The 22,627-nt window shown below is 37.5% G+C and overlaps 1 protein-coding gene across 1 annotated transcript in view; it reads left to right on the top strand.

Moving 5' to 3' along the window:
• arsb (arylsulfatase B) overlaps positions 1-22,088 on the top strand; it is a 38,101-nt gene extending 16,013 nt beyond the window's left edge. Inside the window, exons 5-8 of the mRNA XM_088912061.1 lie at positions 1,815-2,058; positions 6,308-6,378; positions 19,268-19,399; positions 20,811-22,088. Of these exons, the coding sequence (XP_088768187.1) occupies positions 1,815-2,058; positions 6,308-6,378; positions 19,268-19,399; positions 20,811-21,076 (713 nt within the window). The 3' untranslated portion in view covers positions 21,077-22,088. The remainder of the gene's footprint in view (positions 1-1,814; positions 2,059-6,307; positions 6,379-19,267; positions 19,400-20,810) is intronic.
• The last annotated feature ends 539 nt before the right edge of the window (positions 22,089-22,627 follow it).

The following is a 22,627-nucleotide window of genomic DNA, read 5'->3' as shown; positions in this document are numbered from 1 at the left end:
TCTATGTTAAGACCTCCCTTGTCAAAGTAGAAGGGGCCTCTGGAACCCAAACAGAAATTGAAAAAAGGAGTTAAAACTTAAGTACTTAAATCTCCTACGAGCGGTTTCAGCTTTAATTTTAAATCTTGGATAGGCATAAAATATCAAGGAATTGTGCATGTGTTTCTAACCAGGAATTAGGAGGGGAATCTTTTCTAGCAGCTGAATGCTCAAGCGCCAAAAACTTTTCAACTGGATGAGTCTGTTTGCACAAAGTCTGAGACAGAGGATTGGGAATGAATTACTGAGAGGAGTGCTTTCCAGAATGTTCCTCTGGACTTTTGACTACTCTGAAGCTTCCCTTTGCCTCACATGTGCTTCTCTGTTCTTCCCAGTCGCCGCCCTTCTGACTTGCTTCTTTGTTGATTGGCTGGTGGTGTTGCTATTGGAGAGGCCAGGAGCTGTCTGCCAGCCTGTCTGTTGTAGCCTTCATATACACTGCAGTTTCACCTCACTGATCTCACCTCCTACCACTGTTTCCTTAAAATGTTTCCCAGATGTGTCCTGATATGGTATAAAAAACAGAGGGAACGATAGAGGGGGAATAAAGACAGTGAAATGAAGTCCAGATTTGTACTGTTTTTTGCTGCTTTGCAATAGGGACGCAAGCACATCAACCTTTAATAACCCCTGCTGAATTTGTTCCAGAGCCTCTATGCCTGCAAGATACAGAACAGAACATACTAACCTCAGATTTTGCCTGATTTTATAAGCACAATGTAGCCGTGTGTCACAGGGAAAAATCGGCACAAAGCTATGACAGACCTTTAAAGCCATACATTTATGCAATGTGACCTTTTATGGTTTTTTCTTACTTTTTTGCATTTGGGCCATTTTTCCTCATCTCCTCTAGTTATGCATGGAGGTGTGCCAGTCTGACTTGCTGATCAAGTTTCTGCGATTGAAAGACACAAGCATATGGTGCAGGATGAAAATGACTTGCTTCGAGTGATTCGTTAAATTGGATTTTGTGTCATTGTGGTGAAATTTTCTAGGATTCTATTGGGAGCGTTTAATAAACCAGTCTCTTCCCCTCCCACACTCACAGTACAGCTGCACCAATATCCTTTTCAGATTATTGTACTTCCCAGGAAAAGACCACAGTTTGAATGCAAATCTGTTGCACATTTTCCAGACCACCCCCTCAAGGTATCAGTTTAACATGTTGCCTTGCAAAAGTACCTTTCATCCATTGATTTTCTAACTGCTTCTTAAAATTCTGCCTATCCTAGCAAGCAACAGGCGCAAAGCAGGATACACTCTGGATCGGACATCCATCTTAGGGGAGACAGACACAAGCACAGACATGCACTCACACTAGGGTTTTCCCAGAAGCTAGTTAACCTACTAGAATGTTTTTTGAACACCCAGAGGAAACCCACAGATAGCACCTCAGGGCCCCAGCGCTGTGAATGCTAACCACTGTGCCACTATGCAACCCTTGAGCACTCAAATATATGAAATGTAATTCACCTTTCAGCAGGACAGTGACCCTGTCCTGCTGAAGCTATGCTGGAGTGGCCCAACAAAAAGAATGTGGATGTCCTGGAGAGGTCCAGTCAAAGTCCTCATTTGAATCCTGTATAAAATCAGGGACAACCCAACTTTATAGAGCTTGAGCAATTTTGCAAAGAAGAGTGGGCAAAAATCCCTCCCTCCCAGTGTGCAAAGTTGTTAGAGACTTATCCTGCTGCCAAAGGTGCTTTCTTCATCATTCTGTGGAGAAATGCTCTGTCAGAGCTCTGATGGCTGTTTGTCCCTTGGTGCCCTGGCAGATAATGGAGGACAGACCCTGTGTGGGGGGAACAACTGGCCCCTGCGGGGAAGGAAGTGGTCCCTGTGGGAAGGCGGGGTGCGCGGCGTGGGCTTTGTCACCAGCCCTCTCCTGAAGCGCAGTGGTGTCGTGAGCAGGGAGCTCATCCACATCTCGGACTGGCTGCCCACCCTTGTTGGCCTGGCTGGGGGTTCCACCAACGGCACCAAACCCCTGGACGGCTTTGATGTCTGGAAGAGCATCAGGTGACTCCTCTCTCTTGTCTGGCTTTGCCTCACTGCACTGGGAATGAAATTCCAGAAGTTTCTGTTAGGCCCTGGACAACCTGTCTTTCAAACCAGCCTCTACAGTACAAAAAAGAAAGGCTTCCAGAAGAAACTTGTGCTGCATTTTATTTATTTTATTCTTGGGCTGCTGTTTGTACTCTGCTCAGTCTTTTTAATGAAGAAATGCTGTAGCTCACACTGATAGTAGTATTACTGTATTTACAAAAACAACTCATTTTGAAGCACTTAAAAACTCAGGATTTGGGGCTATAGACGAAAAACTGTTTGAATACACAAGCACAAAAATCTTATTATCCTTCTCCTTCTCCTTCTCCCTGACAAATGGGATAGAATTTTTTTTTGTGGAATTTACAAAGTAAAACTCTGAGAATATGTAATAAGCATCTGTGTATGGATTAATTTATCATTCAGCTTCACACAGCTTCAAATTTAAGTAATTTGCACAAAAGTGCAAAATCAAACACACAGAGGAATAGGAGCAGAAAGAGAAGACAAAAAGACACTTTCTTCCACTGAGTGAATGATGTTTTTCTCATTAATGGCTATGATTAAGCAACATTTAAAAACTTCTGAAATTATATTAACTATTAATTGCCTTACACAAATAGCAGATGATTATAAAATACAGCATGGCTACTCAACCTGTAGCCTTTCCTTTGTGTTTCATTCCAGAATTTTGACACAACCACTCACTTGCTGTGTTGATCCTACTGATGAAGATAATTAAGGAGCTGGCTGTATCAGAATTCTGGAATAGAACAGATAGGAAGGCCTATGTGTAGCCTGATTTATACTTTCATCTTGTGTAAGAGCTATTTCCAGATTTAAAACAAAAATTGTGTTTTCAGCACTCAGTTGTTCCTTAAGGGGAGAGTTGTGAAACAAACACACATCCAAAAGATAAAAGAGCACCCTATAAATCTCTGTGATGTCACTAGTTAAGCAGTGCTGTAAGGTAAGCAGGGGCCTTGGGACTAGTGCCAAGGTCACAGGCACACACTGTAAGGTATGTGTCTTTGTTGATATTTTCTGGATACAGTTACCAAATTTATGTCTTCAAGGATACTGCCGATTGCTTTCATCTCCTGCCCATGTATTGTCAGAGGCAGAACCATATTGAAGTGCACACTTCCCTATCAAAATATTCCATACTGCGTGTAAACAACTATGACATGCTTGTCTCCTGACTTCACTCGCATCTGAATTGGATTTGGGGTTTCCAGAGCCCTTTTCTGCTTGTGGAAGGGCAGTTTTCTCCCCTTGTTTTCAGAGAGACATTTGCTTATCTCTTGACTGATGTTTCCTTTCCAAAGAGCAGATTGGCACCCACACTGTGCACAGACACAGACAGATTCTTTAAAGCACATTCATGATATGGAAACATTTATCCTTGTTTTATATTCCCCACTGTTCCAATTTCTTACTCTTTGTAGGTCTTTGTAGAGCTCCCTCAGTCAATGGGTCTTTTGTGTGCCTGCGGGACTGGTGATCTGTCAAAGAGGAAGAAATTCCACAAGTCACTCTCACACTGGTTTTCTCCAGCACAGCCACCATCCAGAAAAGATCTAGGTTTTGCTTTATCAGTTGTATTTTTTTTAAAATAACTTGACACTCCCTGGTTTTAAAAGCTTCCTGTGTAACCACTTGCAGTGGCCCTACCATGGCTATTGCCTTTTCAGATTGAGTCTGTCTGCTGTCTACCTGATGACAATCATTACTCTTAAACATAGTAACATTTATATAGTTGAACAGTTATTTATATAATTGATGAAAAGAGGGCACTGATCACCAAAGTCTTTTTTTTTATTTCAGTTGATGATATTGATAGACCAAAAATAGTATAATAGACTGTGCAGTAAGCTGTAAATAGAATTAAGGGTATAATTTTTTCTCAGACATCTCTTTAATCTAACTAAATGAACATGTAGAATGATCTAAGGTGAATTGCTATTAATAGATCGTTCTAGATCCTTGAGTCTTCTTGAGTCCATATGTCTTCCAGTATTCATTCTACCTTGGACTCTTAATGACCTGAGTACAATCAGTTGTTCACTTAATTGGTCTGTATCACCACCAGGTCTTCAGATACTAGATTTAAAATTACCCATAATGCCAGGCGGACAGTAGCCCTCTAGTACAAGGAGTAAATATTACTGCTCCAGCTCAGTGTGTCCCAGTCCTATAGAACACCCATTAGATCAGATTTTCGGTCTGAGCTCCAGCATACAGTATTTAAGCTTTTTGAATCCTTTAATGAAGGAATTTAATCAATGAGTCTATACTCATATATCCTATATGGCAATGTTAAAACTTAGTGGAAATAGATTTCTGTTTGCAACATTTATTTGAAATATACTGTACATAAAATAGATTATTATGATGATGATGATGATGATGATGATTAAGATGATGATGATGATGATGATTATTATTATTATTATTATTATTATTATTATTATTACTATATTGACTGACATCTTCAGGGGCATTTTCTCAGGTTATTTAATATTATATGACAGTAGTTGCCTGGTCTTTTTTGGGTAATCATCAGAATAATATCAGAACATAAAAGAAAATACAATGTAAAACGTTCACATAAGATGTTTTTTCTCTGAAACTTAATGTTCTGAAATAAGAAGTCCATTTTTGACTGAATAATGTTTTTACCAACAGACTTAAAAAATGAATCTGATTCTGGACAGTTTTGCATTTTTTGTGCTTCCAAACAGCATTAAAATATTATTAGGAAATTATAAAGTTATGATTTCTAAAGCCTGGAATTTTACTTGTGTTCAATTTTTTTCTCAAACTGCTGTTAATGGAGACAAACAAATAAAATAATAACTCAACATAGCAGCTGAAGAGAGTGTTTATAAAACAAACAAAGGCACTTCAGTCATTCTAACTTGTAAAGGAAAACAAGACAATTTTGTAAAAATAGATTTCCTTGTTCTGTTTTGAAACTTTAGGCTGTGTTTTATGTGTGAGTGTTAGACATAATTTATGGATTGTTTATTAGATGGATAAGAGGCAAATATACATACACTTTGGTTCCCAGTGTCTGTGCTGTAAATAATAGGCTGTTTATTCTGAAAGCAATTCAGAAACCTTCAGAAACTCTGCCACTATATTAAATGTTCTCTACAGTATTTATCTTAGTATTACCTAGACCTAAACAGATGGAAGGATTTGTGTAGATTACCATGGAAACTAGATATTCTGACTCATCGAAGGAAACAGGCCTCTGCAGGCCAGGAGATCCTTAAAGCTATGCCCAAGATTTTTTTTTACTCTTTTCACATTACATTGTGGTGTATTAAAGTCCTATTTGTCTTCTGTAATTGATGACCAGTAACACCCGAACAATTAGTAAAATACATTTTTCTATATTGCATATCCTTCAGGAATCCAGATGCTTTAATGCATCATTTGCACCCAATGCATGGATTTCAGAAACGTAATGTAATACAGGCGACCAAATCAAAAACATGGTCTCCTTATTCTCTTTTTCTATGGTCTCCAGAAGGGGGATGATTATCATGGATTGGTTTGTCTTGGTTCTAACCCTCTTCCTCGGCAAGAGGTTAGAGGTCTTAATAGCAGTGTTTTTAAACTTCAGAATTCAAGATAAGTGTAAGAGTTTTTGTGTTCAAGTTAAGCCAGACGTGGAATTGAAATTACTCACAGTGGTAGGTAAATAAGCATCAGATCACTAACACAATTTGTTAGCAATGTACTTAATATATTGTAGAAAATATTTACTATGAAATTGAGTATTAGAAATATAACTGATAAAGTAATAAAACCAAGGAAATGGTTCTTCCTATAACCTTTTCCTGTTTAGTGCATTATGCTTTTATGGCATGGCCTTGTTCTGTGGATTTTGTCCACATAACAAAGTTTCCACTCTGTCAACAAGTGTGTTCCAAGCCCAATGGATATCCTATTCATTTAGAATTAGTCGGAAAAGGGATTTTTCAGGACCTAACTAACTTTGTTTGGGTGCTTCCTGCAAATGTGGCTAGCTGTTTTTTGGCCGGGGACTCTATAAATAAATGAATATTGTTTTAGGGGCCTCCATTTAAGTTTCCTTTGTATTGCAGGAGATAACAGAGGAAGTCTGAAAATAGTGCACCGAACACTTGCTTTGGTGATTGTCAGAAGGAAGCTAAAATGTGTTAATTACTACTGTGCTCCTGTATTTCAGTGAAGGAAGACCATCCCCTAGAGTGGAGTTGCTGCATAACATTGACCCTCTGTATGTGGACATTGCACCATGTGAGTAGGCACAGCAGGAAAGATCCTTCTGTAGCATTTTGATGCAAAAACGTGAAGTTTTTTTAAAAAAACAGTTATCATAAGCATGATCCATCTATGTTAAACCTATTAATAATGTAGGAGTAGCAGTTGACTTCCAAAAATGCTTTGTCACAGATACAGATAAGCCATAGAGCCAACACCATCTAAATTCATACTTGTACCATGCAGATCTGGGCTGCTGTCTACATTATTGTGCATAGAAAATTCAACAGATCTCCAAAATATAACACTTTTAGGGTCTTGCATATGGCCCTCAGGATAGCTTCTGCTTGTGTATGATAGTTCTGCACCTCGTTTTCACAGTAAACATGTCAATCTCATAAGGTTTTCTAATTGTTTCTGCTTACATTTTTAATGTTTTGCATCTTACATTAAATATGGTATTGCTTTTTGTCACTTCACAGGTACTGTAGTTTACCTAGTTTACTGTAGTTTACAAAAATTAGCCGACTTTCGTATTGCGTATCAAATTATGCAATACTAACCAAAATACAGGTGGGACTTACTTTCAAAGATGTTACTGTTTCAATCACTTCTCAAATCTAAGCAAGGTTATTAGGTACTTAATAGGTGATCTTATAGGGTAGCTATCAATATACTGTACATTCTTTCTAGTAGGCCCGTAAGGCTATTAATGTTAGCTCCTGTACGTCCCTTTACAACATACTGCATAGACCTTTGCAAAATAAGAAACTTTTTATGCCCATCCACATTTTTAGTCCTTTGAAAAGCTTGAGCTTTTTGTAGAATTAAGAAATCATTTCCTGGTTCTCTGTTTAATACATCGAGGCTAGATTAGGTCAACAAGCCAGACTGCAGCCAGAAGTTTAATATTTCCTGGTTGTTTGGCTCAATAGATTAGATGATGTCAGACTCAGCAGTTTCCAAATGTTACACCATAAAATGGAACTTCCCAAGCTTCTTGTTCATTACTTGAGATTCATTGCTCTGATTCATTTGCTTAAGCAGGACAACTTTACCATTTGATAGGTAAGGTAAAGTAGGTAGCGTGTCTTGTCTGTGTTAATTATATTATCTCATAAACATATGGCTTATGCCTTGAGTTATGTAATGTGGATCAGTTGTAGAAAGTGTTTTATTTTAATAAAATTTTATTACAAAAATTCTGTTTATATACTGTATATGTAACAGTGGTGGCACAGTGGTTAGCACTGGTGCCCCGATTTAATTGTGGACCTGGAGTGCTATATGTGTGGAGTTTGTATGTTCTCCCTGTGTTCACATGGGTTCCTCCCACAACTGGTCCTTGTGTGAATCAGTGTTTGTGTCTGTGTCTGCCCTGCAGTAGCCTGCTGTCCCATCCAGGGGTGTATCCCAGCTCGCGCCAGATGCTTGCTGGCTAGTGCCATTTGAAAATGGATGGACAGATATTTCAAGTTTCATGTATTGCTTGTACTATATAGTTTTTTGTGGCACAGATCCAAGATCAATAAGAATCATTATTAGTTCAGGTGGGTAGCTGTGTCAGCATGCATAGCCTGCAAAGGAACAACCTGCTCACACCTGAAGAAGGCTCCACGGCTGAAACGTTGTGTTTTCTTTCTACTTTTTTCAGCATGGAATAAACCTATTACTTGTTCCTTTGCAGAATCATTATTAGTTCGGTGAATACAGAGCATCTTCAATATTCTCTAGACCTTGAATACTGATCTGGCCTGGTCAGTGGCTTGACAGTGGCAGGGTTGAAGGTGATGAGAGAGCATCCTGCGAGGCTGATAGATGGAAGAGACATCCGTTTCAGTGCAAAGAAAAGAGGGGAAGATTTGAGCATAAACAAATTGATCAAGATGGCCCAGGGAGCAGAGGGAAAGAGAGACTAGTAGTGGACCCAGGACAGAACCTTTAGGAACTGGGACCACTAGAGGACAGAGCAAGCTACAGTACACAAGAAGACCTGGGATGTGTGCTTGGTGAGGCAGAGGCAGAACCAGGTGGGTGCAATGCCAGACATTCAAGTGTAGACAGGAAGATTAAAGGACTCACAATGCCAGCGGCTGCAGGGAAATCTAAAAGAAGGATTCAGACAGAGGAGAGGGGAAACTGCACAAGCCGAGTGAAGAGAATCCGTAACAGAAAGCATCCTACTAAACCAGCAGTCCCATTTGTCAGCAGGAAAAGATCACTTAAATAGCAGATGATTCAAGATCTGAAAATAATCGAAGTTCAGCAGTAAAGGCAATTCAAAGGAAAATTGAAAGGGCTAGAGTGGAAATGGAGGGCAAATGATAAGTCAAACATCCCAAATACCAAGGAATTTAAGGAACCCTTAATTTCTGACTAAGATAGACAAGCCTGCTATGGGGTTTGCTGATTTATAGGTTCCTCACAGGGCCCAGAATTACATTTTTCTTCTTAATCCTTTCAAATCCCACTTTAATTTGGGGATGAGAGGGCAAGTTGGACACTTGGTCAAAAAATGAGCAAAGGTCAGAGTTTGAAAGGGTTTTGAACAAAAGCGTATTAGTTCACTGTAGGAGCTTGGCTGAACCCTTTCTCTGTAAGAATAATCAAATGCCCAGGAGAGCAGAATAGGTCAGCATGGTCATGTTTTTACAATGTTTAGGTTCTGTGCAAATGCTGTTGTGCCTCTTGAACAAAGACCACACACCTTACTGTGACACTGTTGTCCCTAAGTACTTCATAAGTTCAAACACTCTCTAGAATGAGCTGTAGAAAGGAAACAGAAACTAATATTCAGAATGCATCTTAATTTCTTGTCTTCATAACACTGGGCTAAAAATGATATGTCCATGATGTCCTGTGGTACTACGCTTAGTATCCAGGTAACAACTTTAGAAACATTCATTTGTGATCTGAGAATTTTAAGACAGTAATCATCTACTTTTTAAGTATTGACCAAACTCTGATTTCCCGTGTCTTTGAATATGGGTAACAGGAGATTATCAAAATAATATTTCCTTCATAACTTACTTTAAACAACATATTTATTTAACTACATGTGATGTCTTCAAATTAAAGGTGATATTAATTCAAGTGATCTCATTTTAAAAGAATCTCTTTCCAAGCCTTTGACAGTAAACTATGTAATTAAATCAATTCCTATTATTGTAGTAATAATTCGAATGACATTGGACAATCAATTGAAAGTCACTTTAAAAATAGAAAAATGTTGCCTATCAATTTATTGACATACTGGAGGATGGGGTTTCCATGCAAGTTTAAAATGTATTGACTCTCTGAGGCAATAGACTGTGAGTCAGAATAATAGAAGTTTATAAATCTTATTTTATATACAGAATCTTAAAAAGCTGTGAATGATGGGGGGAAAGTAATTAAAAATGAAGCTTTCAAGACGATCTTCAAATAAAACATATCCCTTCTGCTGAGAAGGCTGTTCTGTTACATTAGCCGAGTACTTTTTACTTTAAGTACTGTTGGGAAGTGTCCAAATCGCCAGTCAGTGCAATTGCACATTGTTGATGAGAAGCACAGTGTGATGCAGGGCAATCATCTGTTATAACGCAGGAGACAGAGGGATAATGCAGTTGCTGTCTGTGTGCTGGCAGAATGAGCCGAAAAGTCTGAGTCACAATTCCCCTGAGTGAGGGCCTGCTGATTACAGAGTCAATGTTGGCCCTGTGATTACAATATGCTCAATGGTCTAGGCTTGCTAATGAAAATGCTCAAAAGAAAGAGAGAGAAAAGGTTTCCGTTCCCTGCTGTGTTTATAGAACTGTGTTTATTAGAGTGCCAGTTTCTGACTGGAGGTTCAGTGAATCCTCTCTGTGGCTTTTACAAGCTTCTAATTATTCAACAATTGGGAAGGCATGTGAAGCAGTTTCGCTCAATTTGTAGTGACAAGTATTTACACCTGAATGGCGATTCAGCATTACAGTTTTTGCCCAGACAATGCATTTTCGATTATTTGAGCTGTAATCATTTTTAAGGGAAAAATCATACAGCATTTGTTGTATGGAGTATTTGTGATAAGGGTGGCTTTTTTCAGTAAATTTTCCCCCAAAAAAATGCACTCTCCACAGATTAGAAATACTGTTTACAGTAGATAACCCCACCTTTAACAAAATCCATGTGCTATTGGATTTACTTCCACTGTGACAGAACTTACTTGCCGTTAGAATCTTTTAATATTTTTCAAAATGCTGTGGCAACAGAAGACAATTATCAGGAAGTGCCTGCAGAGTATTTCATAAAAGCCTGAGTTTGTTTGTAAGAGTGTCCGGTTATGTACATTCGTTTCACATGAAAAAAAAATTCTTAATTAAAAAACTGGCAAAAAATCCTTTAATGTTTTTTTGTAAATTAAATCACACTTTTTTGAAGTTCACTTTTGTTCTCTCATAGCTATACACATTGGCTTTTATCAACTGAATGTTCAGTATTATTTGCACCCATACAGAGAGCTTATGAAATTCTAGAGTTTGATGTGAAAATATAGGTAGCTTATTTCATGTTCAGAATCATTAATGTGTTAGGAAGTAGTCTGAGTAGTGTAACAATCAAAGAACATACTGTATGGCATAGATGAGTAATTTCTCCATAATTCCCTGTTTTCTCAAAATGCAAATGATCAAACAATGCTTAGCTATGTTAATGAACATATCATACAATCCTAGTATGTAAATTAATGAAATTCATGCAGTTCAGGAATGGACTGTATGGTACAATATAGCCTTTGTGGATATAAAAGCCTCACTCAAACATTTAACAATAGCTTTCCCAATTTCAGATGGGAATACCACTTAGTGTTTTCTGCAATGTTATCACAGAATGTGGATACTGACAAGAAAAAATGGTTTAAATCTTGTTAAAACAAAAGCAGCATATGAAAGCTAATCTTATCATTTTGATTTTTGACTCCTACCAATTGGGCTGCTGTAAACGAAATATAGATAAATCAGAAAAATATGTATCCGTCAGAGAAAATATTTTTTTACAGATAAATATATTCTAAGATGAGATGCTTGTGTGATATTCCATGTGTGATATCAAGTGTCTAGCCACTGCAGAATTCCACTTGTTTTCCCAGAGACTGTAATAATTAAATATGTAAAAAGAACTATTAAAAATGTTGTCCTGAGATGAGTGGCTTGAGTGGGCTAGTCAGAGGAGTCGGTCTACACTATCTCATTGTCCCTTGTGACTAGCTATTCCACATGTGTGTGTATATCAAAAATAATTGGCAATTCTAAGAAAAAATTAAATGTTCTAATGGAATTTTATTTTAATTGGATGATACAGTAGTGATTCAATCAATCCACACATCCATTTTCTAACCACGTTCTTCCAGTTCAGATCTGTGGGGAGTTGGAATCTATCCCAGCAGGCAATGGGCATAAGGCAGGGTACACCCTGGATGGGTCACCAGTCCATTGCAGGACAGGAAGACAAACACAGAACTTAATTGTCCTACCAGGTTGCACCCAGAGGAAACCTATGCAAACCCAGGGAGAACATACAAACTCCATGCAGTGATTCGGTTTATATTAGGTTTAATATGTTTAATAGTAAATGATCTACCTAAAATATAACGTAAAGGCTTGCAAATGGTCTGTTACACTAAAACATTGCAATTTACCCCACCTTATGGTTATTCTGTGGTGTCTGTGGTAGAATTGATGTATTTACCACAATAATTAAAATGAAGTCCCCGAAGACAGTTGCTTTTGTTTCAACATGAAAGTGCTTATTTTAAAGGGCGCTGAGAAAATCTTTCATTTTTCTTATTGTTGTTCTGATTCCAGCAGCAAGACTTTCATAACATGTTTTTGCAAAACAAATTCTGAAACTACAGTTAATTAGAGGATTGCAAGTTAAGCATTTTAATTGGACTCTCCTTCTTTTAAAAGCAGCTGCATTCTTGGAAGAATTGAAAGTATTTCTTTTTAGACTGCTTTACCACAAGAAGCATACTGAACAAAAGAGGAGCTGGGAATCAGTAGTTTTCATGTCTGCTATCAATGCTTTATGGAGAATTCGATTTTGGGGGGGGGGGGGGATTGAAAGCTTCACAAGTGTAATGCACAGTGGCTCATTGGTTAGCATTGCTACCTCACAACACTGGGGCTGTTCAATCCCAGACCTGGGGTGCAATCTGTTTGGAGTTTGTATGTTCTCCCCATTTTATTGTACTCCAGTTTGCTCCCACAGTATAAGAACATACTGTTAGGTTATTTGGCTTGTGGGAACAATTGGCCCATGGTGTGAGTATGCGCATGTCTGTGTTTGTGTGTTTCCCCGTGATGGACTAGCATCCCATCTAGAGTGTATCCTGCCTTGTACCCAGTGCTTGCTGGGATAGGCTCCGGCTCCCCCGCAACCCTGAATTGAAAGAAACAGTTTAAAAATGGATGGATGGAAAGTTATCACAAGAAACCTAGATTTACAGCACTTTTCACTGATGATGCCTTTAATATCCACTTGGTTTCAAGTCTCTGGACTTGGTTTTGGTCTGGACTGGATGAAAAAGAGGTTTGAGTGCTTGGAGCAACCAAAGTCATTTTCTTCCAAACATAATTTCATTTTGGTGCTCCGGCGTGACCCTTCTTTGCTTCAACTTTCTGATTCTGACAAGATCAGGTTGCAAGGTGGCATAGTTTGACTGCAGAGAATTTTGTAGAAATTGCTCCATCTGTATGTGATTTTCTTTCTGACTTTTTTTTTCCTGAGGGAAAGAGAGGGGGAGGTATTTTTTTCCCAGTTGTTTATTAATTATAACACGAAATGACTACAGTGTGATCATCCAATTCAGTCATTTAAATTAATACAGCTATTACTACTGCTAAAGCATGCATTTTGTTATTCTTAGTAATAAACTGGAATATTTTTCTTTGTAACTTTTGTGTTAGTGACGGGTTAGTGGTTTTCAGAAATATAATACCAGCACAATTAGGAGCATTAAAAAGGCCCACTTTTTAAAGTAGTAACATATTTTTAAAACTGGGGGAAATTATGTGCGTGGTAATAGTCTGTAATTTTAGTTCATTGTGGCAAATCATATTTTCTTATTTATGAATATTTAATCATTCAAGGATCTAATTGAGGGAAAATTGCTATTGAGATCTCCACAGCCAGTCCTTTGCAATCTGAGTTTTTTTTGTCCTGATACTTCTAAGCCCCTGATAAAATTGTTACATTTAAAACTCTGAAGACTTTCAAATACTTTGCAGGAGTTCACACCACATTGATTTTACCCTGAATCCGTTCTTTCTTAAATCATTGACACATGAGTACTTCATAACAAACATCATTATGAAATTTACCCCCCAAAACAGGTCCTCCGGTACAGCAATCTGTAGGAGAGTTACTTCTTCCACTTTTCACAGTGCTGTGGGGTTTGTGTAGGAAACAGGTCCTCTTTGAGCACTATAGTATTATACTGTATGTTGTTTACTTTCATTTCTATGGAAACAGGATCCCAAAGGACAGCTCCAGTTCCAACTTTTGAAACTCCAATCAACTGAGGACAATGCTAGGAAAATTGAGTTTTAGTTACACTCATTTCATCCTGGTCCAGGAATGTTCTCAGAACCCAAAAATCCCTTCTGCAATGTCCAAACTGCACACTATGCTTCTGAGAAGTGTTGCAGGCCCACGTCCCTTCTATTTTGGACCATAAAGATTACAAGTGTTTTCTGTTAATGCTAGAGTTAAGAAGAGGAAGAAAGAAAAACCATCTTCAAACTTCAAGGTCTTTCTCTCAGTACTGTAGCCATGACTCTGTTATATGTTAATAACAGTGCACAGAAATTAGCCACACTTTCCACTCCGATGTAGAGAGGAGGAGTTCCATTGGGTTTACGTGTTGTTTTTCCAGAGCTTGGCCACTTTTAAATATTAGCAATAACAAATGTGCATGGTAGAGAAAAGGCCCCAAACATAGGAAAAACTGAAACTGATAAGCCAGTTGTTTTGGCAACATGCATAACTCCTTCCTGCTTGGATGTAAAAATACACCATTTGCTCCCTTTCCTTTTGTGTTGAAGTGTTTCCTGCCTCTTGCCATTTTTTAATCAAAAATAATTTCTCCACTCAATTTCAGTTTCAGCAACGGAGAGAAGAACAAACATTCCACTCAGAATGAGCCATTATCATTAGAATTTAAACTGAAAAATGTTTAAGCTGCAAATAGAATTTGGACCCTGTAAGTGCAGAATCACCATTTAATTACTATTTCAGTATGGCTTTGTAAAATAAAAATGTAACCATTACCAGGTTTACCAGGATTTCAATGTATAAATGTGGAGTTCTGTATCCTGTCTTTTTGGTGTTGGCCAAAGTAGTGTACACTATTAGCGAATTCTATCTGACCTCTTCAACCATTTACAAACCGTAATCAAAAGCTTTAAAAACCAGAAGGATTTTGGGCCCATGCGGTATTGTGTGGTCTGTTGTGTACTGTTTGTTGAAGGTGGTTCTTACTAAAAGAAATCCTGTTCTTAGAATTTTGAGATAAGGCCTCAAGTCTATAAAGTGCTCTTGAGGTGTGTACTTAATCATTTATTCTATGGTGGGGCAGAGGAACAAAGAGATAGCTGCAGGAAGGTCTGTTCATTTATTGTGTACAGCTTTAGTTGTTGATATTCCTTATGAGATTGTAAAGAGTTTTTTTAGGTAGTTTAAAGATCTCTCACAGTTTGAAAGCAAATCTGAAGAATCTGAATAGCTCATTCTTTCCTTGGCACTTAACAGAAATGCATTGGCTCAAAATCAATTAAAACTAACAGTCTCATTTATTTCATACAACATGATGGTGATCTAAGCATTTTCAACAAACAGATTGGTCACTGTTGTTTGAAAGCAAACAAAAGCAATTGAATAATAGCTAACATACATGGAAATGGGGCCTCTGTGGGGTCTATGCCTTTTTTAGAAAGAATGATACATCTGTGTGATTTTTATTTGCTGTATCGCCTCAGGTTGCTAATATTTTCTCTGGTCCCATCTGAGTCAATTCATACACAGCCATGTTGGTCCTCGACACACAGTGCTGTCACTTCCTGATCAGACCCCCCAATGAGCTGAGAGGAGCTCCCAGGGTGAGAGCCATCCTTCTGGAATAGGTTGGCCAGTGTGGCGAAGAGGCCTACATTCTCCTGGTTCTTTCTGGTTTTAACCTGTGCTTGTTGCCTAACTGGTCAAAATTATCATTAGTTTCAGTCTTTAGCCTTTAATGTGTTGAAGATCACTATTAAACAGTGAAGCACCCAGGGTTCAGCAATACATCTGAAGAGGTCTGTGGTTTAAGTACCATTAATAATAGCTGTAATATAGTATTTGACTGTGATAATGGTTTGTTACAGTAATTGCCACTTTTATCTATGAAATTAGAACAAAAGAATAAACATGAACATGGAGATGGGGTGGTGCACAGTAGAAGCTTGATTTATAACCTGCTGTTTACAGTGTGAAAAGATCAATCAGACAGGCAAAATCAAAAATAATGAAAACAAACAGAACTTCAGCTTGGATCTGAAGTACTCTTCACTTTGTGGCTTTCAGTATTTTATTCCTTTAAGTGGTTAAAAGTGGAACTGTTTTACTAAAGCACATGCTTTTAGTTAGTGCCTCTCCGAGTTATAAAGTGGCTTCTCTTTTGATGATATTGGAAGAAGTTTCTTAAACTGAGTCTGATTGGGTCTGGGCAGCTTTATTAGCTGGTGAAAATGGTTTAACAGAGCCCTTGCCCTATTCTTCCTGTTACCTTTTCCTTTTCTTGATTTAATGCAAAGGACTATATGTGGCTGTGCTACATGGGAAGCAACTGTATTTTATTGTATTTCCAAACCTAATCAAATAAGCCTATAGTTTGCAGTTCAGCAAAAAACCCCTAGTAAAAAAAATAGCAAAATTGAATCAGATATTTATTTTTTAGCATTCATTTTATTCGTTATATTAAAAATGGAAGATAACTCCTTTCATATAATGCTGTACATTTTGATTATATGCTGCTTAAAAGCACTTCACTGTTTCCTAACTAAATAGTTAGAAGTTAATGAGAATCATCAGTAAGTTTGTACTTATTGATTAATATTGGTAAAGACAATAGTGGGTAGCACATTAAACATCCTATATTGTATACAGTATGCTGTCAAAAATCAGAAAGTGTCAAAAATCTGCAAGAAATGTACCAGTAGAACCACTGGTGTTTCTCATTCTGACCTGGATTGTGGACTTTTGCTGTCTTTTTGTTTTCCTGTTTTGTATATGTGCCTTTGCACCACTTTTACATGCTTAAATTAATTTGTTGAAATACTGTACATACCTGACTTGGGTTTCCTCTCTAAGTGGCAATTACTTGTAAACCCTCAGGGCTTCTACAGGGAAATCCAGAATCACATCCAGAGATCAGATTCCATAAATTATAGCTAAGAAACCTTGCAAGGGTAAAAACTCTACCAACCCAAAAGGAGCCGTTCTGTTCATTTCTCTTTCTGACATTTCAGATCAGACTTCTTAGATTGGATGAGGAGTGGTTAACATGTGTTGGATTGTTCCCAATTCAAATTCCCTATCCCATCTATTATCTCTTCATTGGAAAAGTTGAGTCCAGATGCTTCAAAGTGTTAGGATTATGGTTTTTTTTTCTACATGAGAAAAGTCCTGAACTTTATAGTCATTAGAACTGACTATAGTTCAATTTCTTAACAGCTGTCTGTTTTTAATAAATGCAAATATATGACAAAGCTATGAAAAGGTTCATCGGGCAGAAATGATGGAGACCATATGTGCTGTAATAGCAGGTAATTATTTTGATACAAACACATTTGCCCAAGCAACTAGTAAGCACAGTAAAGAGAGTTAATAAAACCTGATTGCACTATTCTTACTCATTAATATTTGGATGCAGCACCTGGGTTTGTATGTGACTGTGTATGGAAAGTTTTCAAGACATTTAATGGGCTTTAAGTACCTGTAAATATGTGTCTGTAAAATAAATTAGGTGTTGACAATGAGATATGAGGTATTACACCTCAGAAATGAGGTATTGCACCTGAGAATTGAAGTATTACATTCCCTCATATTCTGTAGCAATGTGGATATGAACTGTTGTGATTTTTCAACCTTTTATAAAGTCTTTATAAAGACTGTTTATAGTGCCTGCCAGATTCACACATGCAATGAAATTAAAAACAAACTACATCACATAATAAAATGAATTCTAAAAATGCTGTACTATAATAATAGCATGATCCAGAGCAGAGTCATATTGGTCATAAATAGTAAACTGAATTCCTAAAAAAAACACAAGGTTGATTTTAAGCAAAATCCAGGAAAATTAAATATAGAATACCATTCTGCTCTATGGAAATGTAATGAAAGCCATCAGAACTGTATAGGGGCCTCCGAAGGTATTTCTCTGGAGGTTATAAAGGGGTAACCTTAACAGTAGTAATGTCGATCTTCATGGTTTAGGTCATGGAGCACTCTGAAGAATGCACGGCTATAAAAATCCACAAAAACCTGACACTTTCTGTTGTAGTGTCTATTATTAAGAAATTTAACTAACAAGTATAGTTGAAGCCAGGAAGAGGAAGCACAGGCTGTGAACAAGTGTTCAAGTGCTAAAGAAGGGAACCATGAATCTAATGGCAAAGAGCTGTAGACCTCCAGCTTCATTCAGCCGAGCCTGTGTGAATGTTTACGGCTGAGTTGCAGGGAAGAAGTCTTTTCCCGATTTCTAACATAAAAACAGGCGACTCATATTTGCCAAACATATCACTGACAATTGAATCCAATCCTTATGGTTAGATGAAATGAAGACAGAGCTTTTTGGCGTAAAAAAATGGTGATGCTCGTGTTGAGAAAACATTCAGGTCCACTGTAAGATTCCAACCTCAGTTACCACCTCTTCTACTTGGATGTGACAATCCAGTCTTAGACCTGCAATCTAATAGTCCTTGATAGTCCTTTTTTTGTCACACTGTAAATTAAATAGAACTGTTTTTATCTCACAACTTAATTTGTGTGTTTTCCCTGAGACATGCCACTTTAAAGAATCTGTTCTGGCATCCTGTATCCGGGTTTCCAAAATGATTAGCAATGAATTTTCACAATTTCACAATTTCAGATGCATATTTAGATTCAGATGCATATATTTAAATTCACCAAAATATCCCTTCATTTTGTGTGTTGATGAACAAAATTTCTAGATTATGAAAGGGATTTCAAAACTCATATTCATCACTCTTATTTCAGTTTTTCTCTGTAGTGCAATACATGATATGTATCTTTACAGTTCCCAATTATTAACCATTTTTGCTTTATTATGCTTTTATCTTATCAATGTATAAATATATATTTAACAGTTCTCTAAATATTCAGACATCCTAGGATGTCTGATAATAAGGTTGAAAACATAATAAGATTTTCTTGTGTATGAAAAACACTTTTAGAAAATAATAGATGGCTTAAAACTCTTATAATATGGATGAATGTAGGATTAGTAAAAGTGTTGTTTATTTACTGAAATTCCTGTGTCATCTTTTATAAAACTCCCTTCTGGCAGCTTCCCTGCCTTCTCTATATGAAATAAATGGTTCTTTTGTGTCATGTTTATGTTAATGATGTACAGACTTACCCCAGGCCATCAGAGCCTTCTAAGACATGTAGAGACAATTTATTAATTATTGAATTTGTATAGGAGTTTCTTCTCTTAAGGTCATTTGTTAATGCCTCGGATCATGTCGGTTTACTTTCTGCAAAGCCTCTGTTCAATAGGTGTTTTATTTCATCCTTATTTACGCAATGTTGTTTGTTTGGGAATATCTAAGCAAGCTCACATTCAACTCAAATGTTGGAAGGAATATGGGCTATAGATTGTCAGCTGTTTCTGGCTTTTCTGCAGGTCCTGGCAGAGTCTCCGAATTGACTTTGGCATCAAATCTTGGTCAAGGCATGTGGAGTAACTCTAGATTCAATGTTTCAATTCATGCTGCCATACGCTACCAGAACTGGAAACTGCTAACAGGATACCCAGGTACTGTACAGACTATTCATTTGTTATATCCTTACCTTGGCTGATGATGTTCAAAATTAACCAACCATACAGGAGATAAAGACTAGTATGTAATTACTTTTCACAAACAACTGTTGAAAAAAATCCAAACTAAAATGTTGATATCCCCCTATGTCTAGACTTGGTGTACGCAACACCTTTGGCAGCAATAATACATATTTAGGATACAGTATGTCTCTTAACAACTTCAGCCACCAGAATAGTTTAATTTTCACCCATTCGTCTTTGTAAACCTGCTCAAGTTCTGTCAAGTTGTTTGGGGATCATTGATGAACAGAAATTTTCTTGACTTGCTAAAGATTTTCTGTTGGATTCAAATTGAATACTTTAGCAAAGCACAACAAGTACCTCAATGCCTTGTAAATGCTTGAAGCACACCACAAAGTAAAACTGAACACCACAAAGGCATTAATTTTATTAGCATTGTGCATTGTCAATAAAAGTAAATGAATGTTATTCACATGCTTTCAAAGTCCATGAATGTATTTATTTCAGTACATACAAAAAACATGGAGTAAGGAGTGCAGGCAGTTTCTGAATGCTATTTCTGACTTTCTTCTAACATAGAAGAATGAACCTTTACTTCACAACTGGTAGATGAAGGGAGTAATTTCTGCTATGTGGGTGATCAAGGAGATGATGTTTCAAGTGGAACAGCAGTGTGAAGCTCAAGCATAGCCTGGTTAATGTGATTCAGATCCACAAAATCCTACACTTTCTGTTTATGCAATGTGATGCTCGTGTATACAGCTTTGTGTTTAATATTCTGAGACAGATGTTTCAAAGAAAATGCAAAATAAACAGAAGTGGAAGAGAACAGTTGGGGTTAGCGTATTGGATGTTTTTATTGTTGTGGGTGTCACAATCAAGCTCCGTTCGAGGAATCACTTTGTTCTACACTGTTTTCCTTTGAATTGAAAAAAGCCTCTCTTTAGAGAACTAGGGTGGCATAAAGATGTCTGACATGTAAAACAGGTGAAAACATGCAACAGATTATGTGTACTGTATATGATTTAGTTTTCTTTTTTTTGGAGTGCTCTTCCTTGTTTGAATCTCTTCCAGTTTTGGCATACAGTGTTTCTCATTAGGTCTCAGAAAGTTACCAGATTGAATCTGTAAGAATTCATCTGTAACCATTGAATCCACAATACTCAATACTCTTTTTTGTAATTGTAAATGTACTTTCATAACTTGACATGTTTTGAAGAGGAAAGTCTCCCTGATTAGGTCATTAATTCCACAGTTAAAGGGTGTTCTTCCTACCAGTAAACATCTCATTTCATTTGTTTACCCAACCAGACCGACATCTTCATTTTAAGCGTTCAAAAAGCTTATTGTTTTAAATGACATGGAAATTATTCTGTCTTTTTAGGCTGTGACTATTGGTTCCCTCCCCCTGAGCTTAGCAACAGTTCCAAGATTCACAAACCTGTAACCCCACTGAAAAATGTGATGCTCTTCGACATTGAGGCTGACCCAGAAGAAAGACATGAGATATCTGAGAAGAACCCAGAGGTTGTGGACCATCTTCTCAGCAGGCTCCAGCACTACGAGAAGAGCTCTGTGCCAGTGGTGTACCCTAATGAAGATAAACAGTGTGACCCGGGGCCTGCAGGAGCCTGGGGCCCTTGGGCCTAGACAAAGAGAAAAAATCATTTTTAATGCACTGAAATTCTTTTTTCCCCCATTAATTCAGACAATTTTTCCCCCATTAATTCAGACAACAACAAAAAGCAACAATTTGGAGGAGGAAAATATTTTTATTGCATAACAAGAATAGATGAGACATGGAAATATTTTCTTACTGAAATATGCAGCCCTCTGAATTAAAACTCTGTAGAATATATAGGTATATTCTCTATAGCTTGTTGGGTATGTCTGTGTCACCTTTCCACTTTCAAATTTGAGGATTTTCGCCCATTCTGACTTGCAGATTTGGATGGTGAGCTTTGCTGAACCACAGACATGTCCATCCACAGATTCTCAGTGAGAGTCCAGTCTGGACTTTGACTGGGAGACTCATAGACATTCACCTTCTTGTTCTGAAGCCACTCCAGTGTGTCTTTGGCTGTATGCTTGTGGTCATGGTCATGTAGTCTAAATATTTTGCTGACTGAAGCAGAGTCCCTTCAAGGACTTCCCTGTATTTGGCTCCATTCATTGTTCCATCTATTCTGACAAGTGCCCCAGTCTCTGACACTGAAAAGATCCCTGAAAGATCATACCGCCACCACCATGCTTCATAGTAGGGTTGGTGCTACACAGTTTTTGTTTAATCTCTTTCCTAAATCAAAAGGGGGTGAATATTTTCTGAAGCCACTCTAAGAAAGACTTGAAAGGCTAGGCTGTATCTGTGGGGAAAACTGTGAATAGAAATTATTTGTCCAGTAGCACTTTGTGAAGTTTCCTTTTGAAAACTCAACTAGTTAATTATATTGAAACAAGTACTGCAGGCAGTGTCTCCTTGTTTATGGGTTATAGAAATATATTATTAATGTTTCAGTCACTGTATTTAAAGATGGTAACTTCATGATGTGGGTAATGGAGATTGCAATTAAACACAGCCTGTGTGGTGTAACATCCCTATGTTTAACCCCTGGCCAATTGTTGTCATAAATTTCTGTTTAAACAATAAAATTACTGTGCACAGTGTAAAGTGGGTTAGTGTGTTAATGGTCCTTGTTCTAATTCAGAAACAAAATCTTAATTTTTACCTCAGTATCTCATCACAACAACTCCTACTGGTGAATGGCCAGTAACTGTACTGTTTTTATGGGTGGGAAACAAGTAATTTACATCTTCTGAGAGACTTCTGTTCAAATAAGATATACGACAGTGATAGTTTTCTTAAATCTGTGCACTTCACAGACCCATGTTACATGTTTGTAACAATATAAGGCATGTAAGGCAATAAGGCAATTTAAGGATAATTTCTGGATACAAGTTATCAACAGCATACGAAAGGGTGCAGATTAGAGGATGTCATACTGCTCATCTAACTGCTTTGGTTACTCTTAGCTATGTGATCCAAGGATGTCATCCAGCATTTTAAATGAAAGAAGCCAGTGTATCATCTTCAACAACATGGCTGGGCAGATTGTTTGATACTCCTACAGTATTTCCTTGGGTAAAGAAGTGACTCCCATTCCTGGTTTCATATACACTAGAATCATGTTTCCCTATTGATTC

This window comes from Atractosteus spatula, chromosome 3 (assembly GCF_055471065.1).
Source record: "Atractosteus spatula isolate fAtrSpa1 chromosome 3, fAtrSpa1.hap1, whole genome shotgun sequence".
Taxonomy (NCBI): Eukaryota; Metazoa; Chordata; class Actinopteri; order Semionotiformes; family Lepisosteidae; genus Atractosteus; species Atractosteus spatula.
Note: the sequence above shows the minus strand (reverse complement) of the source record. Positions and strands in the feature narration are given on the sequence as shown.